General features: G+C 35.2%; 1 protein-coding gene across 8 annotated transcripts in view; it reads right to left on the bottom strand.

Annotated features, from left to right (window-relative positions):
* The window catches only part of FER (FER tyrosine kinase), a 463302-nt gene that overhangs the window by 210747 nt on the left and 225475 nt on the right, over positions 1-27080 (bottom strand). For all 8 annotated transcript variants that reach the window (XM_079916621.1, XM_079916626.1, XM_079916628.1 and 5 more), the window contains one exon: positions 20638-20760. In XM_079916621.1, coding sequence (XP_079772747.1) covers positions 20638-20760 — 123 coding nt within the window. The remainder of the gene's footprint in view (positions 1-20637; positions 20761-27080) is intronic.

Genomic DNA, 27080 nt, shown 5'->3' with positions numbered 1-27080 from the left:
CAAAGCTTAATGGATAATACATTTTCCCAATTCTATGGATATTAGACTTTCCAACCTAGTTAGCCATAATTTCATTGCATACTATATGATAATATGTGACATTTTTAAAGTACTTGAGAGTTAACAAAGTGCTTTCATCACCGTGCCTTTACAACAACACTGTGAAGTAGGTACAGAAAAATAAATTGGGTCTCAAAAGAGATCATGTGTATTATCTAAAGTCTTATACGAAAAACAGTCCAGTGAAGATACATTTGGTGGAGGAGGTGTCAACCTGAATCAGCCTTAGAACAGCCTTTCTTGCCTACTCAACTACAGGAAATAATTAGGGAAAACCTCTAACTCCAAACTAGAATTTTTTTTCCCCCCCCCGGTACGCGGGCCTCTCACTGTTGTGGCCTCTCCCATTGCAGAGCACAGGCTCCGGACGCGCAGGCTCAGCGGCCATGGCTCACGGGCCCAGCCGCTCCGCGGCACGTGGGATCTTCCCGGACCGGGGCACGAACCCGTGTCCCCTGCATCGGCAGGCGGACTCTCAACCACTGCGTCACCAGGGAAGCCCCAAACTAGAATTTTTAAGGGGTTAATAAGGGAATACAACTTGCCATCAACCAAATCAGTGACTTGGGCTTCTCCAAAATATCTAAGAAAATAATTTGATTCACAAGATCTGTGGTAGCTGGGAATAATTTGCACACTCTTAACAGCTTGGAAATTTACTCTATTATCTAAGAATATGCCCTGAAAGGATGATAAACATAAAAAAATCATTGAATCACTGAACAATAACCATTTGCTTAATTATTGGCAGTGGTATAACATTTCCAAATTAGTAATCCCTACAATTCTCCCAGTCTGGATCTTTTCTAGTTTCATTGCTCCTTTCTTGAAGGTGGCTACTAGAATTATAGTCTAAGTCATCTAGGTGCTACCAAAGGCACTGAACAAAGACCAGACTATCACCCATTTTATTAATTATAACATTTCCATTAATGCCCAGAAGTATTTGGACAGCTTGTACACAACTGCATCTATGAGTTCATGTTATCCTATGTTTTTTAAATTATTCTTTCAACTCATATCTATTTAGCACCTTTTGTGTGCCACCATTAAATCAGGCTCAGGGAAGACAAAAGTGAATTAATACAGTCCATGATTTCACAGATCCACAACTTGAAGTAAACAAAAATCAAAATAATTTTAATACTACAAAATAAGTGATATAATTATGGCTTGTGCAGAATTCTATGGAAGTACAGGGAAAGGAGAATCTAATTTGAACCGGTGGGGTTAAGAAAGACTTTAGACAGGAAATGACACACAAAATATTACATCCCAGGAAAAGACAGCATCATTACAGACATCGAAAATTGTGAAAGAGCAGATCCCATTCTGAGAAGTAAAAGGGATTTTGGCAAGCTGCAACTTCAGACATGTGAAGGACTAGTGGGAAAAACAACTGGAAAGGCTGAAAGGAGCTAGATGGCAAAAAGTCCTTGAATGCTAGAATGCTTCAACCTGAGCAACAGGAAACAAAGATTCCTTAAGAGTATTTGAAGCATCTCCCAGACCTGATCAGTCACTACGTAGACATCCCAGACATCTAAGCCTGGCAATAGGGCAAATGATTAGCAAGCATGAGAAGCAAGGGACTCTTTACAAGTGTCTTCAGACCCATTTCGATATTGGCCTCAGCTGAGGTAGCAGCAGCAAGGAGCAATACAAGAGGTAACAGACTGGAAAGCCATTTATGAGGCAAACGTTTCAGGAATTCATGACTCATTAACTGTGAAGACTGAGGATTATATGAATATTCCCACTATTTTTTTATATCTTACATGCCTAAATGGATGGTGTTAACAAAACCAAGATTGAGAAACAGGGCCATGGGGGGAATGAAGGAAAGAATTAGCATGACTTCATGTTTGTATAAGTTGAATTTGAGGTTCTATATTCTTTTTTTTTTAACATCTTTATTGGAGTATAATTGCTTTACAATGGTGTGTTAGTTTCTGCTTTATAACAAAGTGAATCCGTTATATATATACATATGTTCCCATATCTCTTCCCTCTTGCGTCTCCCTCCCTCCCACCCTCCCTATCCCACGCCTCTAGGTGGTCACAAAGCACCGAGCTGATCTCCCTGTGCTATGCGGCTGCTTCCCACTAGCTATTTATTCTACGTCTGGTAGTGTATATATGTCCATGCCTCTCTCTCACTTTTTCACAGCTTACCCTTCCCCCTCCACATATCCTCAAGTCCATTCTCTAGTAGGGCTGTGTCTTTCTTCCTGTCTTACCCCTGGGTTCTTCACAACCATTTTTTTTTCTTACATTCCATATATATGTGTTAGCATACGGTATTTACCTTGCTCTTTCTGACTTACTTCACTCTGTATGACAGACTCTAGGTCCATCCACGTCATTACAAATAGCTCAATTTCATTTCTTTTTATGGCTGAGTAATATTCCATTGTATATATGGGCCACATCATCTTTATCCATTCATCCGATGATGGACACTTAGGTTGCTTCCATTTCCAGGCTATTGTAAATAGAGATGCAATGAACATTTTGCTACATGACTCTTTTTGAATTATGGTTTTCTCAGGGTATATGCCCACTAGTGGGATTGCTGGGTCATATGGTAGTTCTATTTTTAGTTTTTTAAGGAACCTCCATACTGTTCTCCATAGTGGCTGTACTGATTCACATTCCCACCAGCAGTGCAAGAGTGTTCCCTTTTCTCCACACCCTCTCCAGCATTTATTGTTTTGAGATTTTTTGATGATGGCCATTCCGACTGGTGTGAGATGATATCTCATTGTAGTTTTGATTTGCATTTCTCTAATGATTAATGATGTTGAGCATCCTTTCATCTGTTTGTTGGCAGTCTGTATATGTTCTTTGGAGAAATGTCTATTTAGGTCTTCTGCCCATTTTTGGATTGGGTTGTTTGCTTTTTCGTTATTGAGCTGCATGAGCTGCTTGTAAATTTTGGAGATTAATCCTTTGTCAGTTGCTTCATTTGCAAATATTTTCTCCCATTCTGAGGGTTGTCTTTTCATCTTGTTTATGGTTTCCTTTGCTGTGCAAAAGCTTTGAAGTTTCATTAGGTCCCATTTGTTTATTTTTGTTTTTATTTCCATTTCTCTAGGAGGTGGGTCAAAAAGGATCTTGCTGTGATTTATCTCACACAGTGTTCTGCCTATGTTTTCCTCAAAGAGTTTGACAGTTTCTGGCCTTCTATTTAGGTCTTTAATCCACTTTGAGCTCATTTTTATGTATGGTGTTAGGGAGTGATTTAATCTCATAGTTTTACATGTACCTGTCCAGTTTTCCCAGCACCACTTGTTGAAGAGGCTGTCCTTTCTCCACTGTACATTCCTGCCTCCTTTTTCAAAGATAAGGTGACCATATGTGTGTGGTTTTATCTCTGGGCTTTCTATCCTTTTCCATTGATCTATATTTCTGTTTTTGTGCCAGTACCATACTGCCTTGATTACTGTAGCTTTGTAGTATAGTCTGAAGTCAGGGAGCCTGATTTCTCCAGCTCTGGTTTTCGTTCTCAAGATTGTTTTGGCTATTCAGGGTCTTTTGTGTTTCCATACAAATTGTGAATTTTTTTGTTCTACTTCTGTGAAAAATGCCAGTGGCAGTTTGATATGGATTGCATTGAATCTGTAGATTGCTTTGGGGAGTAGAGTCATTTTCACAATGTTGATTCTTCCAATCCAAGAACATGGTATATCTCTCCATCTGTTTGTATCATCTTTAATTTCTTTCATCAGTGTCTTATAATTTTCTGCACACAGGTCTTTTGTCTCCTTAGGTAGGTTTATTCCTACATATTTTATTCTTTTTGTTGCAATGGTAAATGGGAGTGTTTTCTTAATTTCACTTTCAGATTTTTCATCATTAGTGTATAGGATTGCCAGAGACTTCTATGCATTAATTTTGTATCCTGCTACTTTACCAAATTAATTGATTAGCTGTAGTAGTTTTCTGGTAGCATCTTTAGGATTCTCTATGTATAGTATCATGTCATCTGAAAACAGTGACAGCTTTACTTCTTCTTTTTTGATGTGGATTCCTTTATTTCCTTTTCTTTTCTGACTGCTGTGGCTAAAACTTCCAAAACTATGTTGAATAAGAGTTGTGAGAGTGGGCAACCTTGTCTTGTTCCAGATCTTAGTGGAAATGCTTTCAGTTTTCTACCATTGAGGATAATGTTGGCTCTGGGTTTGTCATATATGGACTTTATTATGTTGAGGAAAGTTCCCTCTATGCCTACTTTCTGCAGGGTTTTTATCATATATTGGTGTTGAAATTTGTCGAAAGCTTTCTCTGCATCTATTGAGATGATCATATGGTTATTCTTGAATTTGTTAAGATGGTGTATCACGTGGATTGATTTGCGTATATTGAAGAAGCCTTGCATTCCTGGAATACACCCCACTTGATCATGGTGTATGATCCTTTTAATGTGCTGTTGGATTCTGTTTGCTAGTATTTTGTTGACGATTTTTGCATCTATGTTCATCAGTGATATTGGCCTGTAGTTTTTCTCTTTGTGATATCCTTGTCTGGTTTTGGTATCAGGGTGATGGTGGCCTTATACAATGAGTTTGGGAGTGTTCCTCCCTCTGCTATATTTTGGAAGAGTTTGAGAAGGATAGGTGTTAGCTCTTTTCTGAATGTTTGATAGAATTCACCTGTGAAGCCATCTGGTCCTGGGCTTTTGTTTGTTGGAAGATTTTTAATCAGTTTCAATTTCATTACTTGTGATTAGTCTGTTCATATTTTCTATTTCTTCCTGATTCAGTCTTGGCAGGTTGTGCATTTCTAAGAATTTGTCCATTTTTTCCAGGTTTTCCACTTTAATGGCATAGAGTTGCTTGTAGTAATCTCTCATGATCTTTTGTATTTCTGCAGTGTCAGTTGTTACTTCTCCTTTTTCATTTCTAATTCTAATGATTTGAGTCTTCTCCCTTTTTTTCTTGATGAGTCTGGCTAATGGTTTATCAATTTTGTTTATCTTCTCAAAGAACCAGCTTTTAGTTTTATTGATCTTTGCTATTGTTTCCTTCATTTCTTTTTCATTTATTTCTCATCTGATCTTTATGATTCCTTTCCTTCTGCTAAATTTGGGGTTTTTTTGTTCTTCTTTCTCTAACTGCTTTAGGTGCAAGGTTAGGTTGTTTATTCGAGACGTTTCGTGTTTCTTAAGGTAGGATTGTATTGCTATAAACTTCCCTCTTAGAACTGCTTTGGCTGCATCCCATAGGTTTTGGGTCGTCATGTCTCCATTGTCATTTGTTTCTAGGTATTTTTTTATTTCCTCTTTGATTTCCTCAGTGATCACTTCGTTATTAAGTAGTGTATTGCTTAACCTCCACATGTTTGTATTTTTTACAGATCTTTTCCTGTAATTGATATCCAGTCTGACAGCATTGTGGTCAGAAAAGATACTTGATACAATTTCAATTTTCTTAAATTTACCAAGGCTTGATTTGTGACACAAGATATGATCTATACTGGAGAATGTTCCATGAGCATTTGAGAAAAATGTGTATTCTGTTGTTTTTGGATAGAATGTCCTATAAATATCAATTAAGTCCATCTTGCTTAATGTATCATTTAAGGCTTGTGTTTCTTTATTTATTTTCATTTTGGATGATCTGTCCATGGGTGAAAGTGGGGTGTTTAAGTCCCCTACTATGAATGTGTTACTGTTGATTTCCCCTTTTATGGCTGTTAGTATTTGCCTTATGTACTGAGGTGTTCCTATGTTGGGTGCATAAATATTTACAATTGTTATATCTTCTTCTTGTATCGATCCATTGATCATTATGTAGTGTCCTTGTCTCTTCTAATAGTCTTTATTTTAAAATCTGTTTTGTCTGATATGAGAATTGCTACTCCAGCTTTCTTTTGATTTCCATTTACATGGAATATCTTTTTCCATCCCCTTACTTTCAGTGTGTATGTGTCTCTAGGTCTGAAGTGGGTCTCTTGTAGACAGCATATATATGGGTCTTGTTTTTGTATCCATTCAGCCAATCTGTGTCTTTCGGTGGGAGCATTTAGTCCATTTACATTTTAGGTAATTATCGATATGTATGTTCCTATTCCCATTTTCTTAATTGTTTTGGGTTCGTTATTGTAGGTCTTTTCCTTCTCTTGTGTTTCTTGTCTAGAGAAGTTCCTTTAGCATTTGTTGTAAAGCTGGTTTGGTGGTGCTGAACTCTCTCAGCTTTTGCTTGTCTGTAAAGGTTTTAATTTCTCCATCAACTCTGAATGAGATCCTTGCTGGGTAGAGTAATCGTGTTTGCAGATTTTTCTCCTTCATCACTTTAAATATGTCCAACCAGTCTCTTCTGGCTTGCAGAGTTTCTGCTGAAAGATCAGCTGTTAACTTTATGGGGATTCCCTTGTGTGTTATTTGTTGTTTTTCCCTTGCTGCTTTTAATGTTTTCTTTGTATTTAATTTTCGACAGCTTGATTAATATGTGTTTTGGCACATTTCTCCTTGGATTTATCCTGTATGGGACTCTCTGTGCTTCCTGGACTTGATTAACTATTTCCTTTCCTATATTAGGGAAGTTTTCAACTATAATCTCTTCAAATATTTTCTCAGTCCCTTTCTTTTACTCTTCTTCTTCTGGAACCCCTATAATTCGAATGTTGGTGCATTTAATGTTGTCCCAGAGGTCTCTGAGAGTGTCCTCAGTTCTTTTCATTCTTTTTTATTTATCCTGCTCTGCAGTAGTTATTTCCACTATTTTATCTTCCAGATCACTTATCCGTTCTTCTGCCTCAGTTATTCTGCTATTGATCCCTTCTAGAGTATTTTTAATTTCATTTATTGTGTTGTTCATTGTTGCTTGTTTCATCTTTAGTTCTTCTAGGTCCTCGTTAAATGTTTCTTGCATTTTGTCTATTCTATTTCCAAGATTTTGGATCATCTTTACTATCATTATTCTGGATTCTTTTTCAGGTAGACTGCCTATTTCCTCTTCATTTGTTAGGTCTGGTGGGTTTTTATCTTGGTCCTTCAACTGATGTGTGTTTTTGTGTTTTCTCATTTTGCTTATCTTACTGTGTTTGGGGTCTCCTTTTTGCAGGCTGCAGGTTCGTAGTTCCCATTGTTTTTGGTGTCTGTCCCCAGTGGCTAAAGTTGGTTCAGTGGGTTGTATAGGCTTCCTGGTGGAGGGGACTAGTGCCTGTGTTCTGGTGGATGAGGCTGGATCTTGTGTTTCTGGTGGGCAGTTCCACGTCTGGTGGTGTGTTCTGGGGTGTCTGTGGACTTATTATGATTTTAGGCAGCCTCTCTGCTAATGGGTGGGGTTGTGTTCCTGTCTTGCTTGTAGTTTGGCATAGGGTGTCCAGCACTGTAGCTTGCTGGTCGTTGAGTGAAGCTGGGTGCTGGTGTTGAGATGGAGATTTCTGGGAGATTTTTGCCATTTGATATTATGTGGAGCTGGGAGGTCTCTTGTGGACCAGTGTCCTGAAGTTGGCTCTCCCATCTCAGAGGCACAGCACTGACTCCTGGCTGCAGCACCAAGAGTCTTTCATCCACATGGCTCAGAATAAAAGGGAGAAAAAGTAGAAAGAAAGAAGGAAGGAAAGAAAGAAAGAAAGAAAGAAAGAAAGAAAGAAAGAGAGAGAGAGAAAGGCAGGGAGGGAGGGAGCAAGAAAGGAAGAAAAAAAGGAGGGAGAGAGGGATGGAGGGAGGGAGGAAGGACGGAGGAAAGGAGGGAAAGAAAGAAAGAAGATAAAATAAAATAAAGTAAGACAAAATAAAATAAAGTTATTAAAATAAAAAATAATTATTGAGAAAAAAAATTTTTTTAAAGAAAAAAAAAAATGGACAGATAGAACCATAGGACAAATGGTGGAAGCAAAGCTATACAGACAAAATCTCACACAGAAGCATACACATACACACTCACAAAAAGAGGAGAAGGGGAAAAAATAAATCTTGCTCTCAAATTCCACCTCCTCAATTTGGGATGATTTGTTGTCTATTCATGTATTCCACAGATGCAGGGTACATCAAGTTGATTGTGGAGCTTTAATCCGCTGCTTCTGAGGCTGCTGGGAGAGATTTCCCTTTCTCTTTTGTGTTCGCACAACTCCCGGGGTTCAGCTTTGGATTTAGCCCCAGCTCTGCATGTAGGTCACCAGAGGACGTCTATTCTTCGCTCAGACAGGATGGGGTTAAAGGAGCAGCTGCTTCGGGGACCCTGGCTCACTCAGGCCGGGGGGAGGGAGAGGTACGGAGCGCGGGGCGAGCCTGCGGCGGCAGAGGCCGGCCTGACGTTGCACCAGCCTGAGGCACACCATGCATTCTCCCAGGGAAGTTGTCCCTGGATCCCGGGACCCTGGCAGTGGCGGGCTGCACAGGCTCCCCGGAAGGGGGGTGTGGATAGTGACCTGTGCTTGCACACAGGCTTCTTGGTGGCAGCAGCAGCAGCCTCAGCGTCTCATGCCTGTCTTTGGGGTCCACACTTTTAGCTACGGCTCGCACCCGTCTCTGGAGCTCCTTTAAGCAGCGCTCTTAATCCCCTCTCCTAGCGCACCAGGAAACAGAGGGAAGAAAAAGTCTCTTGCCTCTTTGGCAGGTCCAGACTTTTCCCCGGACTCCCTCCCGGCTAGCCGTGGCACACTAACCCCCTGCAGGCTGTGTTCACGCCACCAACCCCAGTGCTCTCCCGGCGCTCCGACCAAAGCCCGAGCCTCAGCTCCCAGCCCCGCCCTCCCCGGCAGGTGAGCAGACAAGGCTCTCAGGCTGGTGAGTGCCGGTCAGCACCGATCCTCTGTGCGGGAATCGCCTTGCCTTGCCCTCCGCACCCCTGTTGCTGTGCTCTCCTCTGCGGCTCCGAAGCTTCCCCCCTCTGCCACCCGCAGTCTCCACCCGCGAAGGGGCTTCCTAGTGTGTGGAAACCTTTCCTCCTTCACAGCTCCCTCCCACCAGTGCAGGTTCCGTCCCTATTCTTTTGTCTCTGTTTATTCTTTTTTCTTTTGCCCTACCCAGGTACGTGGGGACTTTCTTGTCTTTTGGGAGGTCTGAGGTCTTCTGCCAGCATTCAGTAGGTGTTCTGTAGGAGTTGTTCCATGTGTAGATGTATTTCTGGTGTATCTGTGGGAAGGAAGGTGATCTCCGCGTCTTACTCTTCTGCCATCTTCCCCTCGTGTCCTCGAGGTTCTATATTTTTATATATGCATTCCAAAGGAACAGAAAAAGGAAAGGGAAAAAAAAAAGAGGCAAGGAAGGGCTAAATTGGGCAGATGAACAAGGATCCAATTAGGGAAAATCCTGAATGGACTAATAACCTTGCATTGATTCACAAAAGCAATTTATTGGAGTATAATTGCTTTACATTGTTGTGTTAGCTGCTGCTGAATAACAAAGTGAATCAGCTATATGTATACTTATATCCTCATATCCCCTCCCTCTTGTGTTTCCCTCCCACCCTCCCTATCCCACCCCTCTAGGTGGTCACAAAGCACTGAGCTGATCTTCCTGTGCTATGCGGCTGCTTCCCATTAGCTATCTATTTTACATTAGGTAGTGTATATATGTCAATGCCACTCTCTCACTTCATCCCAGCTTACCCTTCCCCCTCCCCATGTCCTCAAGTCCATTCTCTACATCTGAATCTTTATTCCTGTCCTGCCCCTAGGTTCTTAAGAACCTTTTTTTTTTTTTTAAGATTCCGTATATATGTGTCAGCATACGGTATTTGTTTTTCTCTTTCTGACTTCACTCTGTATGACAGACTCTAAGTCCATCTACTATGCTCTGTCAGACCCTTTACCCATAAACCCTCAGTCATCCTTCACAATTCTTGGAAGGCTTACCTTGAACCATCAAGGTAAGATGCCTTTCTTATGTCCTCTAAAAGACCATATTTCCTCTAGAATAGGATTTATCACCTCAATCAGTACCTAATATAATTTCTATTATAAAATAGGCACTCAATACATATTTACTGAATGCTAATTAAAGAGACAGAGGCACGCTTAAAACCTGTGAATTCCTAGAAAATTCTGACCTATTTACTTCAGATGAACACTGATGACCTTCCAGAAACCCTACATTCAAGATTGCAAGGAGTGAAGGAGTGTTTTATAAGTTATTCCTAGAGAAGACTTTAAAAACTCTGTTGACTCTCTCACCATTCAGTGTTATAGACAGTAAAGAATGATTCTCATGGTCTCCAACTGAAGTGATTGGATTCCAAGGGCAAAAAAAAGATACAGATTTATTATTTAAAAGAGATCATAGCACTACTAGAAAGTATAAATAAAATCATACCTCTTGAGTTCAGCATTACAAAATATTTCTAATAATAAAACCATAAAACAGTAAGGGCCAAGATTTGAACATGAATGTCTTCATGTTCAGAAGAAATTATAACAGATCTTTGTCGCTCTTGAGTCTATTTCTCATTAAATAGTTATCAATCAAGATCCAAGGATGTCCACGAGCTTATAATTTCCTATTATGGGTATTTCTGTTATTAGACTTTATTTTTTGGTGTAATTTTAATGCATGCCAGTTGTTATATAAATAACAGAAATAAAACCTTAAAGTTTCATTTTCTCTAAGGCTTATATATGAATGAGGCTTTTCATTTTAAAAAATCACTTGAAGATATCTTTTTAATGTCCTTGGTCTTTCTAATTTAAATCCTATTATTTCAGTGTCATTAGAATTCTTAGCATGCATATTTAGTCTCTGTAAAGTAGGATGTGGGACAAATCTTCTGTGGCACAATTAAATTGTCCCCCTCAAGGGCAACATAGTAGAAGGTGAGCACTAATTTAGTTAATATGGTAAAGAAAGATAAATGGTTCTTTTAAAAAGTGAAAACAAGCACTGCCAATTCTTGTATTTCATTTTCACTTTTGAAGTGGGTTAAAACAGGACAATAATTTGCATACAAGAACTATTAAATATTACATAAGATTGCTTCACCATTTAAAAGTTAATATCAGAGAGAAATCTCAACAAGTTGTCAAATGAATTTTATGGAACCAATCATAGTTCATAGTAGTATAAAATACTTATAAACTGAATACGAGAGCATCAGAAATATTTCCTATCTGTACTTAAAAGTATTTATGAAGTTTGCAAGAGCAACATAACTACATGAAAATGTAACTTCTAATATAAATCAATAAAAGAAGGAAATGAAAATACGAGAAAAAACCTATTATACTAAAAGAACTGAAATGGAGTGTGTCATTTCCAAAGAGATCTCATTCATAAATCTAAACCATGCTCTACTTTGGAAACAGTAAAAGTTAACATTTTTATATAATTCTAAAAACAGAGTATTAAGATCTTTAAGTTATAAATTGTTTTCAAATATTATATCAAGCATTTATTAAATATCCAGATTTTCTAAAAAATAATGACAGATACTTAGTGAATTACACATTATACACTGTGAGATACATAAAGAATGAGTAAAACTATTCTTCTTGCTCTCAAGGAGCTTATCGAATGGGGATGTCAAACTACAAAATGAACAATAACAGCAGACAATAAAGTAAGTACCCTAATTACTGCAAAGTTAGATGTGAGCCCAGAGGAAGCGGATGTTTTTTATGGAATACTCCATGAACATCTATATTAAAGTTGACCATAATAAAATGGAAATTACACATCATCATCAGAGGTTTTCTACCTCAGAAGTTTTTGTGGGCTACAGGCTGTAGAGGCAGAGATAGGAGAGTAGTAATAAGGATAAGAGGTTGTGTGACTTATGAGACTAAACCAGCATGGAAGCAACAGGTCCCTCTTCTCTCTCTGCCATATTCTACTTCTTATCAATTCACCTCACTCACTCCTTACCTCTCATGTGTCCCTCCTATTCTACTGACCACTTCTCTCCTGGCTTGAATTATACAAGAATCAACATTAAGAACACTCTGTTAGAATGCCTTTGTCTTTTAGTTGGTAGAGACTTATGTTGTTTTCCAGATCTCACTAACTTAAATCCATTGTACTCTGGGGTTTTTAGAACATCAAATATGTTCTCAATGTCTAAGTTCAAGATTTGGAAAGTAAGACAGTAAAAGAGATGGTAAACCTCCATTAAATTATCCAGAAAAGGTAATTTATAAAATTTAAAAACTCAATTATTGGCAACATATTGTGGACTTTTTATTTCCCATAAGGGCAATATGAATGAAAATAACACTTCAACAAAACCTCATTCCATGTTAAGGTTTTTTCACTCTGTGTGAAAAACTTAGCTAAATATTAAATTGTTCAGGTATATAATTGAGAGAGATTTGTAAGTGTCATAGGTGTAATCTTTCGGTTAAACTTTTGATCTCCTGTTTAAACTTTTTACTGTATTTAATGCTAATTTTATTACTATTTTGATCATAAATCTGGATCCTAGAATTTTACTATTCTGTTCAGCAAAAATTGAAAGTAGACAAAAAATTCCAATGCAGAATGTTCTTCATTAAGTTGTATAAAATACAACTTAATATTATGCCCTTGGCTATTATTAAAGGACACTAAAAGCAACAACCTATGAAATCTGTCCTTAAACCTTTGCAGAAATGTTGTTAAGGACACTGTTATATCTAAAATCCCAAGAGAGAAATTTCCTTTAGAAGTTATTGGTAGTAAAACTTCACTTTAAACAAATTAATAACCTTCCTCCTCTCTAATCATGAAAATAGTTCACTTTTTCTACAATGGCTTACAGCTAAATTTCAAGCTCAATGTGGAAATTATTATAGGTCTTTAGGAAACTGCATTTTGTATTTTATTTACTGTTGTTAAATTTTCACTATCAATTATTTTTCCATGGTATTGATAATTTGTTTCTATTTATATTTTAATATTATTCACTGAAATATAATTTGGATATGGCTACACAAGTTCTTTGTGAAACACTGTAAAATCAAAATTGATTTCTTTCTGTTTTTTAAATGTGCCGATAAATACCTTAAATTCTACAAGCAATTAAAAGGCTGGATAGGCTTCAGTAATTTAGTGAGGTATGAGCTATCACCAACTACACTTTAGATGTGCTTAGTTCACATCCAACCCTTGCCTGTAAACCTTCAATGAAATGGCATTTTCCATAGATAAATCCTAATCGTGGTAGTCAAGACTCTCAAAAATCTGGCTTTAAACTAAACTTTTCAGATTACTCATCTTTTAAACCATCTTCTTCTGTCAAGGGAACTGATCTTGCCTTCCTTAAAACAAGTCTCAGAATTTCCCAAGTTTTAGATTACTTCCTTACTATAAAGCCCAAATAATTTCCCTAGTCTTTCTGCCTATTCTCAAGACCTACTTCAAGTCTACCTTTCTCTATGAATCATTCCTAGGCCATATGCTTTTCTAAATTCACTTATCACTACTTTAAAAATCCTTTATATAAGTATTTTTCAAACTGAGGTTCATAAAATCAACTCTTTGGATGTAGACTTTAAAGAAATTATTAATAGAGTGCATCACATTAAGAAACATGAAAAGTTGTTTTGTAAAATTTGTCTCAGTTATAAACACACATACATACCAACGTTTCCAATTTTGTGTCCTGAGTCTCAATATAAAATGCAATTTCTTTCTATGCACTGTGGAAAAAAGTTTTAGAAACACTGCTTTACAGTGTTCTATTAAATATTATCATAAAATATGGTTTTAGAAAAATTTTAACATTACAAAAATAATACGTTCAATAAAAAAAAATTTAAACTACACTTAAGCCAAAAAAAAATACTTTTTTTAAATTTAACTTTTGAAGGGGTAATACACTCACAGTGTTTTTTAAAAGTGAAAAATACCAAATTTAGACTCTAAAAAGTTTCCCTTAATACCTCTATTGCCATTTCAACCTCCTCCCAAAACATGTAACCCCTGTTATACATCAACATCATTATTAGTTTGAGTATATAAAATTTCTTTATCATATAAAAGCAAATTCAGACATATAATCTTATACTCACATAAGTCTTATATAAAAGATAACATAATATATACTCTGTTTTTTAGCTTAATTCCTTTTATTAGCAATATATCTTAGAACTCTCTCCAACCAGTACATAGATGCTTTCTCATTTATGGTATTCCATTGGATGAGGTATCATAATTGATGTAACTAGACTCCTGTTAATGAACATTTAATTATTTCCAATCTTCTGATATTACAAACAATGCTGCAGTGAATAACCTTATACTGATATCATTTCATATATATACAAATATAACTAAAGGATAAATTGTAGAAGTGTTATTGTTATTGCTATTGTAGAAGTCAAAGGTATACATGTTTTATAATTTTTATAGATTCTGTCACATTGCCTTCTACAGAGGTTTTTCTAATTTATACCCCCATTGCCAAATTATCTAAGGGTCTTTATCTGCACATCTTTGCCAAGAAAGTGAATTATTAAACTGAGTTTATGCCAATCTGATAGGTAAAAAATTATCTCATTATAGCCTTAATTTTCCTTTATTCTACTGAGTAATGTAATCATGTCATATTTTAAAAGCCATTTGTATTTTTATTTTTTGAACTATCCACTCATGCCCATTGCCAATTTTGCTATTTGATTGTCTTTATTTTATTAATTTCTAGAGGTTCTTTATATATTAAAGAGATTATGGTATGTGCCCCTTGTGGTATGGGTTTTCATGAATAGATTAGCAAGTATTTTAATTTTCTGTTGATCTCTTAAAAAGCAATTATTATATATATTTTGTTTTCCCGTTTTCTAATTCATTTCTTTATGCTTTTACATTTGTTAGTTTCTTTCTTCTCCTTTCCTTTTATTTAACTGTGGATTTTTCTCCTAATTTTTTGAGTTGGATGCTTAACTCATTTATTTCATTCTTTTTGTTTTGTCCATGTTAAGCTTTTAAGGCTCTGAATTTTCCTCCAAGGGCAGTTTCATCTGCATCACTTAAGCTATATATAAAACTGTATTTTCCCCACACATGTCCTGCATTCATTGATGCAAGCAAGGAATATAGAAATCTAGGGTAAATTCCTCCCTTTCAACAGGTATTTTTGCTGGAGCTTGGTAAGATCTACAGCAACTTGGTTCTTTGATCACGTCTTTTCTTAACTTTGTGCTACACAACTTCTGCCCAATCTAAGTTGCTTTTGGCTACCTAAACATGTACTTTTAAGTCTGTGGATAATATACAGTTCCTAGTTTCATGAAAAATGCAGTTTATAGATTTTTAATTTTGTTGTTGTTGTTCTTTTGTTATTGTTCTATGGTCTCCAACAGGGAACAAGGAAATAATGTTAAGTTATGCAACCCTGTTCATACCAGAGATCCTCTTATATATTTTCTTGTATATTTCTATGTTTCCCAGCATCCATACATATATAGAAGATTTTTTAAATACTTTAAAATGATGAAATGATACACTTCAGGCAATGTTTGTGCAGTAAATACCAAATCCTATCTTTCAATCTGCATTAAAAAAAGTCCAATGACGTTTCTTTTAACCACTTGGGCACCATCTGCCTAATCCCGTCATCCTTCATCTATTTACAGGATGGATAAGAAGAATGTTCATATCTCCCAAAAAACTTGGCTCCTCAGACTAAAAATATTATGATATTTGAGAAAGTCTGAGGAAGACTTAAGCATGAAATACCTTTGAGAGATCACATAAGAAGAAACATTAGTGGTCTCCAAGGTCCATTAATTTTTTGAGACCAACATTGCTCCTCTTCACAATTATCTGCTGGTAAAGTTTGAGATAAAAAACTGAAAGTCAGTCTATGTATTTTATGTGCTATAACAAGGTTATTTTATTTTATTAAATGGAACAAGCCTAAAATCCAAGTTTAATTTGACTTCCCAAACTATGATAAATGAAGGCTAAACATTCAAGTATTTTCTGTATTTCCCTTAGCACAACATGCTATTATAGTTCTTGTTAGACTAAGTTTCATATGGGATGGGATCATAACTGTCAAGTTCACTGTTACATACTGCTAGAATACCGAAATACAGAAAACAATTGTTCTTGAACACTACTGACGTTACTAAGACTATAGATTAAAATTTATGCTAGCTGGGGTTGTAGTAAAAAGATGATGAACAGAACAGAATCATTTTCAGGTCACGACTCTGAAATTTACGAGAAATGTGGCTTAGGTTCATTACAACCTCCGAGTTTCCTCACCTAATAATGGGGATAATAATACTACTCAGTTCACAGTTGTTGAAAATATTTTTAAAATAATAGAAGTGGGGGCTTCCCTGGTGGCGCAGTGGTTGAGAGTCCGCCTGCCGATGCAGGGGACATGGGTTCGTGCCCCGGTCCGGGAAGATCCCACATGCCGCGGAGCGGCTGGGCCCGTGAGCCATGGCTGCTGAGCCTGCGCGTCCGGAGCCTGTGCTCCGCAACAGGAGAGGCCACAACAGTGAGAGGCCCGCGTACCGCAAAAAAAAAATAATAATAGAAGTGGAGTGTTATCAACAGACTATATACTCAATAAATGTATTTTTTTTCTTCTTTCACAATTTAAAGTCTTCCAAATTTGCCTTCTGTTCTGATATATTTGTCCTGTAAAAAAAGTTTTTAAACAGGAAAGTATATGGTATTTTACAGTTTCCAAAATCCACAGAGAAAATTTGACTTTTCCTGAGTTACATCCTTTTATAAAAAACAAGTCATCTGGTAAGTACTGGAAGAAGTAACTATATTACTCAAGTATAAAGTAAAATGAATAGTCTTTAAGTGATCTGAAACTTCAAGCTCTCCTCTCATAAACTGTTCTTTGTTTGCATGTGTTTGATCAAGAATGCTGTTATCAGGAACCTAATGACAAGTTAGTTTCAGTCACAGAAAGATTTACTCTCCTCGCAAAAATCTGTTTCTAATATTCTGGCATGCTATACCAAATTCTGATCAAAAAGCCACAATTACTTGATTTAAGCTGGCAGGCAAGTCATTTGTCTAAGGTTCAACTTAGCAGCTCACTCCTAACTTGCCTGAATTTAATCATGAACTTTAACTTCCATTCAGAAAGAAAAAAATGTTTTAAACAGCTAAATCTGAAGAAATATTAAACTTAACAAAGACAAATTTTCAAGGCAACATTTAAATGTTAAAGTTGAACTAGATGTCTTCCTTACCTATATCTTACAAAGTCCTATATTTTACCTAAAATCCCAGCTCTGTCACCTGATATTACTGTTTAATAATTTACCTTTTACAGAGACCTATATTTTGCTATGTTAAAGACTTTTTCAATTTGACATTTTATGGAATCAAAGACTCTTCTTTTCCCTTAAACCCGCATCCATGTTCCTTAAAATAAACATTTTTTTCTCTAAAGTCTAAAATCTAGACTCTACAATCTAGACAGATAATGGTTAAGAACATGGGCTCGAATCCCAGCTCTGCCTCTTAAGAGTTGTGTTATCTTGTGCAAGTCATTTACCATTTAAGCTTCAGTTCCTGATTTATAATTGAATGGGGTTAATAACAATACTTACTTCATAGGAATATATACAGTTAATGCATATAAAAAGCTTGGAAGTACCTGGCTTCTAGGAATTGGTCAGTAAATTAAATTCTTCAAAAAATATTTACTGAACACCTACTAGGGGCTAGCACTGTTCTAGGTACTGCAGATATAGTTGCACTGATTATTAAATGTAATTCTAGCTGTTATGGAACTTACATTTCTCTTGGGGGAAGACAGACAACTAAAAATACATAATACAATATAATGTCAGGTAAACATAACCATAACAAAGAGAAATTAAGAAGAGGGGAACATAAGGAGGTAAGGCGTTATTTCACACATGGTAGTCAGAAAAGGCCTCTCTGATGAAATGACATTTGAACAGAGACTAAACTAAATAAAGAACAGGCCCTGTGCATCCCAAAGTGTTTCCTAATTATAAAGATGATGATTATGAGTGATCAAAAACCCGTGTACAACATGACCTTCACTCCCATATCTTTACACAGGCTTTGGGAGGTAGTGTAGGAGAAATCAGCCAGTGGAGGGTGGGCATGAGTGGGTAGGGCACTCATTAGCTTTATTATCATGAGAAAGTTAAATACTTTCTCTAATTTAGATTGCGTAGTTTCCTGTACCTCTGGAGATAAGAAAGAGACTCCCTTGGCCACTGTGTCCTCTAGTTAGTCATATGATGTTATACATACATTCTCATGGGTAAGAGAGAAATAAATGGAAAGAGAGAAGTAAGTTACTATAAACAGAAATTATATTGAGACCAAAATAGCATTCTTTATGTAGGCTAAAATTGAAGTCTGGCAAGATGGAAATTAGATGTTTTACAGCACATTATATGGTCAAAGACATTAACGTCTTACACAAATTAAATCAAGAAAGAGATTCCAGTTATAAGAGTACAAACGCTTCCCAAAGGAAGATACATAACAGATAATACCACCAAAAAAAAAAAAATACCATCCATATCAATTTGTTCTCCACTCATAATTGAAAATTATCTACTTTAATAACCTCTGCTTTGTGATTTTCTTTTAAAAGAGTGATATGATTCTTTAAATCAAATGCATACCAATATTTACCACACACTGAGATAATTACTTGCATATTTCAAATATCAGTACTTTAGATCAGGTTAATAGCTAGATTAACTTCGAATTTCTACCTCATAAAACAATCATATGTAGCCCCTTAATCTTCTATAGCTTTCAGTTTAGTTATTTTCATAGATAGTGCTATAAAATGATGGGATATTCAGCTCCACAGCCAGTGCTGGGGGTTTGGGAGAAAGAGAATAATTGGCTATGTAACAGTCCAGAGAATCTACTCCATTTATCTAAGCTCATTTCATGGACAATTTTATAGTATGAGGGATATAGCTTTATTTGCAATTATATGCTCCTACCCAAGCCCAGATGAGCATTTTTATGTGCCTCTTTTATGGCTTTGATCTCTCAGTTTAGACCTGGCTAAGCAAGGAGACAATGTAAATATTAGGTTGGCTTGTGAAATGAGACGTCACTATCTCTGAAAACTCAGGTGTATCTCATTAACCTAACGCGGTAAAAAGTATCTTCACTGCAGTGAACTTTACTTCATATTGGGATATACTGGAATTGAGTTCAAACTTTCACATGTACAATTAAGTATACAAAACTCCTGTCACTTAAAGTGCTGGAGGAAGGGCAGTGGTGAAGAGATGTCAAAGGACCCCCAGATTTATGGTTTGAGCAGCTAGGTATTTGGTGGTACCACTTATTAAAAAGGAAGAATAAATTTTGTACTTAAAAGTGATAAACTCAGTTTTAGGTGAAAAGTAGAAAATTTTTAGGTTTGGGAAAGATATATATCTGAGCTGGAAATATAAATTTGCAAGTCACTGATGTATTAATAGTAAATGAAGCCATGAGAATAGATGACCTTAACTAAAAAAAAGAACTCTTAGAATTCTGTAAAACAACAGCAGTTATTCGTTGATGAAAGAGAAAACATTAATAGACCTTTTTTTTTTTTTTACTAGAGTTAAAATATGACAACCTGTTCCAGACTAAAGGAGAATTTTTATAGGGTTTTTTTTGCAATTGAACGTAAAAAAAAGTGACTGGAAAAATATGAACAAAGAATGAGCCCATCTCATAATTCTAGGAAATTATGCAAGAAGGACAATTCCTTAGCCACAGAATTAATATTTAGCAACTGACTGTTAAAATCTTCTGTGAGCAGAATGTTAAAACTCAGCCCCTCAATAAAGACTGACTAATATAATACAAGTACAACTATAGACACTATGTTCCAGACTAACAAAGGGAAATATAACAATTGTTTTTTAAGTTTTAAAAGTTTTTTAAATTTTAGGTGAATTTGGATTATATACTAGCATTCTTGGGAATAACACTTGCTTCATATTAAAAGTCATCCCTAGATATGTAAACCTCAAGTCAGCAAATATTAACCTACCAGGTTTTATGACTTTCCTATTTCTACACTGTTCTTCACATGAGACGGCCCCCAAAGGAAAGGGACTTTTGTTGACCCCAACCCAATTCCTGGAACATTAAAAGTGCTCAGAAGTTAACCCAGCTCCATTGTTCCTCCCAGGCCAGGCTCCATATGTTTTACCTTAAAAACACAAACCTGCCTCATACTCATTCCCTACCTCGCAAATCTCTTAAAGCTCATGAAAGCAATCTGTTCTATGATATATCTTAGAGGTAAAAATGACCTAGAACAATCTCTCGCCCAGCTACCTGGTTGTACATAGTGAAGTTATGATTTACTGGCTTTGTGAAGAGTAGTGTAGTTTTAAAAAATTCCAGTGTCTTATAATATATTGTAACCTTAACACCCCAAATTGAAATTCTAATTTACTCTTGATTGCTGGACATTTTCTTTGACTTCTACATCTCAGAATCTTTTATAAACTGAGCCTTTAAAGTCTGAACCTTATAGTGTGAAGGAAGGCCTCCAGTCTTTCAAGAAAAACTGGGAAGGAAAAAGAAAAAAAACAGGCCATTTGCAAACACTGAATAAAAAGGTAACCCATCTCCCATCTTAATAAAACCAAGGAAATTCCATGTTTTGACTGTGGGGAATAACTCACAAAGCAGTCTCAAAAAAAAAGGTGAATATATGCACCTACCTTAGGAATAGGATTCAGCAGAACTACACCTGATTTCTTAGTGATGACCTGTTTTGTTGTATAGTGATGGTCTATAAGTTGAGGGATATTTGAAAACCCAGTGCCTTCAAAACGATACATGTTCTGGAGAAAGGACAATAAAGTAGAATAAATATGAAGACATTGCTTCAGCAACATTACGTTCATCAATAAAGTTCCATTTAAGAAAAACTATTATTGCACAACAATGTGAAGATACTGAACACTACTGAACTATTATACACTTAAAAATGGTTACGATGGTAAAAATAAAAAAATTCCAACATGCTAAAAAAATTTACCTTTGCATCAAGAAATTAATTTTCATAATGAATAAATATAATACAGATTACTAAAAAATAAAAAAGACGAAAAAGAAAAATTTACAGACCTGGAATGCATTTTGCTAAAATAATAACCAAAGGAAATAAAGCATGGGATACATTTAAGTTAAGGAACAAGAAATATGTGTATATATGTTTGCTTATATGTTCCATTTGATAAAATTTTCAAGATAAAAAATAATGTCAAAAGGTTGAGGAAGTATATCCAATATAATAATAATTATTTTAAGGATACCTCTGATGATCATTTATTTCCCTTTTATCAATACAGTATTGATTGGTTTTTCTACACTGGGGTTATTCATGTATTATTCTTTCACCAAAACCACACAGTCATTCACATTCACTTATATTTGATAAAGAAATAAAATGCTGCAGACACAAAACTGCATATATCAGCATAGACAAATCGTAGCACTTTTTGATTTCAAAACATCAAGTTAGTAACATTTTGCCAAACTCTGTCAAGACCCCTTTTCTCTGTCTTCATATTTCAAACAGGCATGTAGGTCAGTAATCATAGGGATGAATTGATGGTAATAAGTTTAGCAAAGAAAAAATATCTTATTGGGCCTGTTTTTCAATGCAAAAAGTGTTACAATACAGTGTGATGTAATAAAGGCTTCCATTTGATTGTTCACAAAGAATTCACCTGTATATATACGGGTGATGTGTACAAATACAGATACAAACATGCTCCATTTTAAGAAAACTCTATGCTAAGAATAAGAAATTTCAAAACTCTCTAAATTTGGATACTATTTACATTACTGGAAGATTATTTTCCCAGTTAAAGGATAAAAAAAACACGAACTTCCTTTTCTATAATATAAAATTAGATTCAATTTATCAGAATCTAATTTATATACAGCTTTGTAAATGAATATTTTCGTTTCATCAAGTGAGGAACAAACATGCGTTAGCTTATTTTAACACTTAACTATATAGTTCAACTCAAGGCAGTTTGTGTTAAGGGTCAATTCAAGGCAGTTGTTAATAAACTGACTAAATAATTGTTGCATACAACAGCCAGACCTGCTATGATATATTAGTAAAGATATTTAAGAATATTTCACACTAAGGACAGTAGTCTATTACTAGATGTGCAATGCACTGAGCAATTTCTCTCAATGCCTCAGTTTATTTCAAAACAGAAATATTATTTGGACATCCTCACACAAAAAGTGTGAGGCCTGAACAAGTATTAACATGCAAATCACTGCTTAGTATACAGTACACACTCAATTATTAAGTCATCATACAAATAATAAACCTTGGATTACAAAAATAATTCCAAATCTGGATATATGATAAGAAACATTTTCAAAGGACACTTAAAAGTGTAAATTACATGTTCTCAAGGAATAATGATTATCTGTAAATAACCAAATATCCTAGAAGGCATTCTTATATGAAAATAAGACATGAAGAAAGGTAAAATGTTATAGATGTGTAACATGTAATAATAACAGTAATATCTGAACCAAATATATGGTCTTGTATACTTGAAAGTTCCTGAGAGTAGATATTAAACATTCCCACACACACACAAAAAAAGAGTTAATTATGTGGGATGATGGTTGTGTTAATTACCTTGATCTTGGCAATCATTCTACAATGTGTACCAAATCATCATGTTGTACACTTTACATATATACAAAGTATATGTATAACCATATACATATGGTTATATGTATATGTATATATGTATATGTACACTTTACATATATACAATTATATTTGCTTATTATTATATATTATTCCTCAATGATGTGTGTGTGTGTGTGTGTATATATGTATGTGTGTATATATATACACAAACACACATACGCACACACACACACAGTTTCTCCCTCTGTCTTTCTTCAGTCTCTTAGTAAAGAGCCAGGAAATCCTGTTATAACAGACCATTCCATTATTTCGCACAAAATTTTTACCTCCCTCAGAATAAAAGCCTAAGTCTTTACCATGGTCGTTAGGGCCCTCTAATCTGTCCTCTATCATCTCTGTCACCTCATCTCTTACCAAATCCCCCATCCCCCCTCAGTCCCCTCCAGCCACACTCATTTTCTTCTTGTTTTATAAACACACTACACACATTCCCTCCTCAGGGAGTTTACACTTGCTGCTTGAAATAGTTCCTTGGATGGCCGTTTGGGTAATGGCTCCCTTACTTCCTTCTAGTCTTTCATCAAATGTCACCTTTACAGTGAGGTCTACTCAGGCCATCCAATATCCATTTTCTCACCCCAGCTAAACTTCTTACCTCCTTTTCCTTACTAAATTTTTCTCCTTAGAATTTATCACTATCTAACATCACATATATTTTACTTATGTATCTTGTTTATTGCCTATCTCCTCCTCTAGAATATAAGCTCATGAGATGATAAATTTTTATCTTTGTTTTGTTCATCTGAGTATCCCTCTGGTCAAGAACAGTGCCTGGCATATATTGCCTGGATAAACAAAAGTGTGTGAAATAAATGAAATGCAATGCATATAAAATGACTATAAAGTTAAAGTAAGACAACTTAACATAGAAAGGAATACTGGAAAGTTCACACGCTCACACAAACTCAAGATGCCCCTGTAGAATGTTTAATAAAAAGTAATGAGATGAAGTTCACACAGAATGAAATTTTAAAGTCAGCCATTAGTGTCATAAAGCCTTATATAAATTTCTAATATACCTCTTATAACTAGAGAAATAGAGAATAAAATAATAGGAATTTTCAGTTTCCCTTTCTTAAGAACATATCTAGTTTTTAATCTAAAGGTAGTTTTCTGCCATTGACACAGTAATCATGATGAACTAATATAGTGAGTAATACAAGCAGCAGTACTTCCTTCATGGGCTAAAATGAGAAACTGATTCCTAGCAAGTATTTGTTTAAAACAATTCCTCTGACATCAGTGAAGTTCTGAGTCCTAAAACAGTGCAAAACCAATTAATTCACTTCCTTAAAGATGAAGATAATGTAATGAATCTAAAAATGATGCTATGGCTGTTTGCTTATAAAGTTCACCTAAGCAACTAAGGTCAAGAATAATACATTCACGGAACCCTCATGCACTGCTGGTGGGAATGTAAATTGGTGCAGCCACTATGGAAAAAAGTTTGGAGTTTCCTCAAAAAACTAAAAAGAGAACTACCATATGATGCAGTAATTCAACTTCTTGGTATTTTTCTGAAGAAAATAAAAACAGTAATTAGAAAAGATACATGCACCCCTATGTTTACTACAGCATTATTTACAATAACCAAGGTATGGAAGAGACCTAAGTATCCATCAATAGATGAATGGATAAAGAAGAATGCATAAAAAACAAGATACACACACACACACAATGCAATATTACTCAGCCATAAAAAAGAATGAAACCTTGCCATTTGTGACAACATGGATGGATTTAGAGGGTATCATGCTAAGTGAAATAAGTCAGAGAAAGATAAATATTATATGTGGAATCTAAAAGACAAAACAAACAAGCATAACAAAATAGAAACAGACTCATAGATACAGGGAAGAAATTGGTGGTTGCCAGAGGGGAAGAGGGTAGAGGGATGAAAGAAATAGGTAAGGGAGATTAAGAGGTACATATTTCTAGCTAAACAACAAATAAGTCATGAGGATGTATTGTACAGGATAGGGAATATAGTCAATAATATTGTAATAACTTTGTATAGTGACAGATGGTAACGACTTACGGTGATCATTTTGTAGTGTACACAAATATCAAATTACTATGATGTACACCTGGAACAAAGGTAATATTAGAAGTCAACTGTACTACAATTAAAAATAAAAAAAGAATACATTCACCAAAAATGTTGAGGACTTGTTTCTTGATACATTCAAAATTCTGAATATTACATTTGACTTTGTACAAATCTGTGTAAATTTCTTATAGTTCAGATGACCTGAGGTTGGGTTCACATATAGAGAATTCTTTTTAAATTTTCTCTACATGGCTTTACTAATAATGTGACAGAGAGAATCCACATTAACTTTCAAATAAGAGATTTCTCTTTGGAGCTACTAATGACCTCTTATGTGAATTCCAAAAGAAGCAATAAAAAATAGTAGTAAGAAATAAATTTCTACAAATTCCTACGAAGATCATTTTGTTGATAGTCATTTGTATTACATTTAGAAAAAACATGTAATATATCATTAAAAAATAAGAAGTATAAATAAAAAATATGTTAAGAATCAATCTTTGTAAAATAAGAATTACATAGTTGCACACAATTAAAATATATTTTTAAGATCTCAAAGAATATACAGTGAGCCCGCAAGGGGGTATTAACTGTGAAGCACATGTTCCATGATACATATTTCTGAATTTTTACTAAGAGTATGCAATATTTTTGTTTTTAAAACATTCACTATATCTAGAATTCATTCCTGATTTATCACTGTGCTACTTAAGAATCAATCATGCATATAGATGAAAAACAATAAAAAGTAGAATCAGATTTTGTTGCTACACATATTTCCAGAGGACTATTATTATGCAAGGAAGTCAGACAGAACAGAATAACCACACAAAAATGAGAAGGGGATTCAATGAATGTGTAATTTGAAATATTAGATCTGAGTAGATCTGAGTAGTAGTAGTAGTAGATCTGAGAAGATCTCCTGAGAAACCATCAAGGATAAGCACGCATAAGAAAAAAATAAAAAGGAAAGAGGGAAAATCATTTCTGAAAGAGGCCAAGATGAATAAGTTGAATAAAAACAAAAGGCTAGAACACTCCTTTTTTGGGTAATACCCAACAATAAAAATGTAAAACATAAATTTTAGCTTTCTCAAATAAAAAAAGCACACTGACTAGTTATATTACTAGTTAAATCAGTAAACAGGAAGGATTGTTGGGGAATCTGAGGAATAAAATTAGTAACATTTTGGTAAGGCTTTTCCTAGTTAACTTTCATTCATTCTTCAGATGTTGTCTCAAACGTAATTTCCTTAAGTTTTCCAGTTAAAAGTGTTCATAGCACTGTGTATCTTTACAGCACTTAATAAAGTTTATAATTACATATATTGCGTGTGATTTACGAATGACCATGAGCCTCCCCACTAGACTGTAAGCTCCACCATTATATCTCTGGGTCTTAAAAGTACTCACTCAATTAGTATTTCCTGGAAACTAATTAATAAGGATTTGGAATGGCTTTGCTTTATTGTTAAGAAGGAAGTCTCCTAGGTCCCTAATTGTGTGTCTGGGGCACAGAAAATGATATCTTATGCTGATTTCATTTTGACTTCAAGGAACGTATTGCCTTCTCTTGAATCTTTGAATGGCTGGAGTAAAACAGTTAAAATAATCTTAACTGTACAAGGATAAGAACACAAACTTGGAATTGTCATACAAACAAGTTTTGGGTCTGTATATACTTTCACTTAGTCTTTCTTAAGATCCACAGTATGAATTTAAAAGGTAGTTCAAAGAGCCTAGAGATTGTGGCAAAAAAAACAAAGTAAACCTGTCTGGTACATTCAGAGACTACATCCATCACTTTAAAGTGAAACTCAGCACATGATACACATCCAATAGATATCTGTTGAATGAACTGATGATACAATACACTGAGCTACCCAATTTCACATAGTAACTACTCACAGCCTCCACTTCTGTGCTACTTTTGTTTTATTGGCCCGTATCCCTGGACTCTATAGAATACTTGCTCAATTAGTATTTTTTGATTGAAATGAATGAATAAAAAAGGATGATATGCCATTACGTAGAGGATGTTCCCCCAGGTTTTATTTTAAAATATTTACTATGTTGTGATTTTTAAATTCATCACCAGATGTTAATTCAAATGTCTGGCTCAATTATCCTTAAATTTGCATCTTTAATGTTTCTCTGTTCATGAATTGTACTAATGTCTCACCTAGCAGGTCTTAAGCTCACCGAGCAGTAGGCCATACATTTTCAGTTTCACCTCCCTACACTGCATAACATGATACTCTGCCAAAATGTGTTTTTAGCAAATATGTGTCAGATAAATAAAATTAGAGAAATATGAATTGGTATTTTCCTATTAATAATAGCACAAAAAGTTTTTTTCT

Source organism: Stenella coeruleoalba, assembly GCF_951394435.1.
Source record: "Stenella coeruleoalba genome assembly, chromosome: 3".
NCBI lineage: Eukaryota > Metazoa > Chordata > Mammalia > Artiodactyla > Delphinidae > Stenella > Stenella coeruleoalba.
The sequence above is the reverse complement of the archived record's forward strand: the minus strand, read 5'-3'. Positions and strand labels throughout refer to the sequence as shown.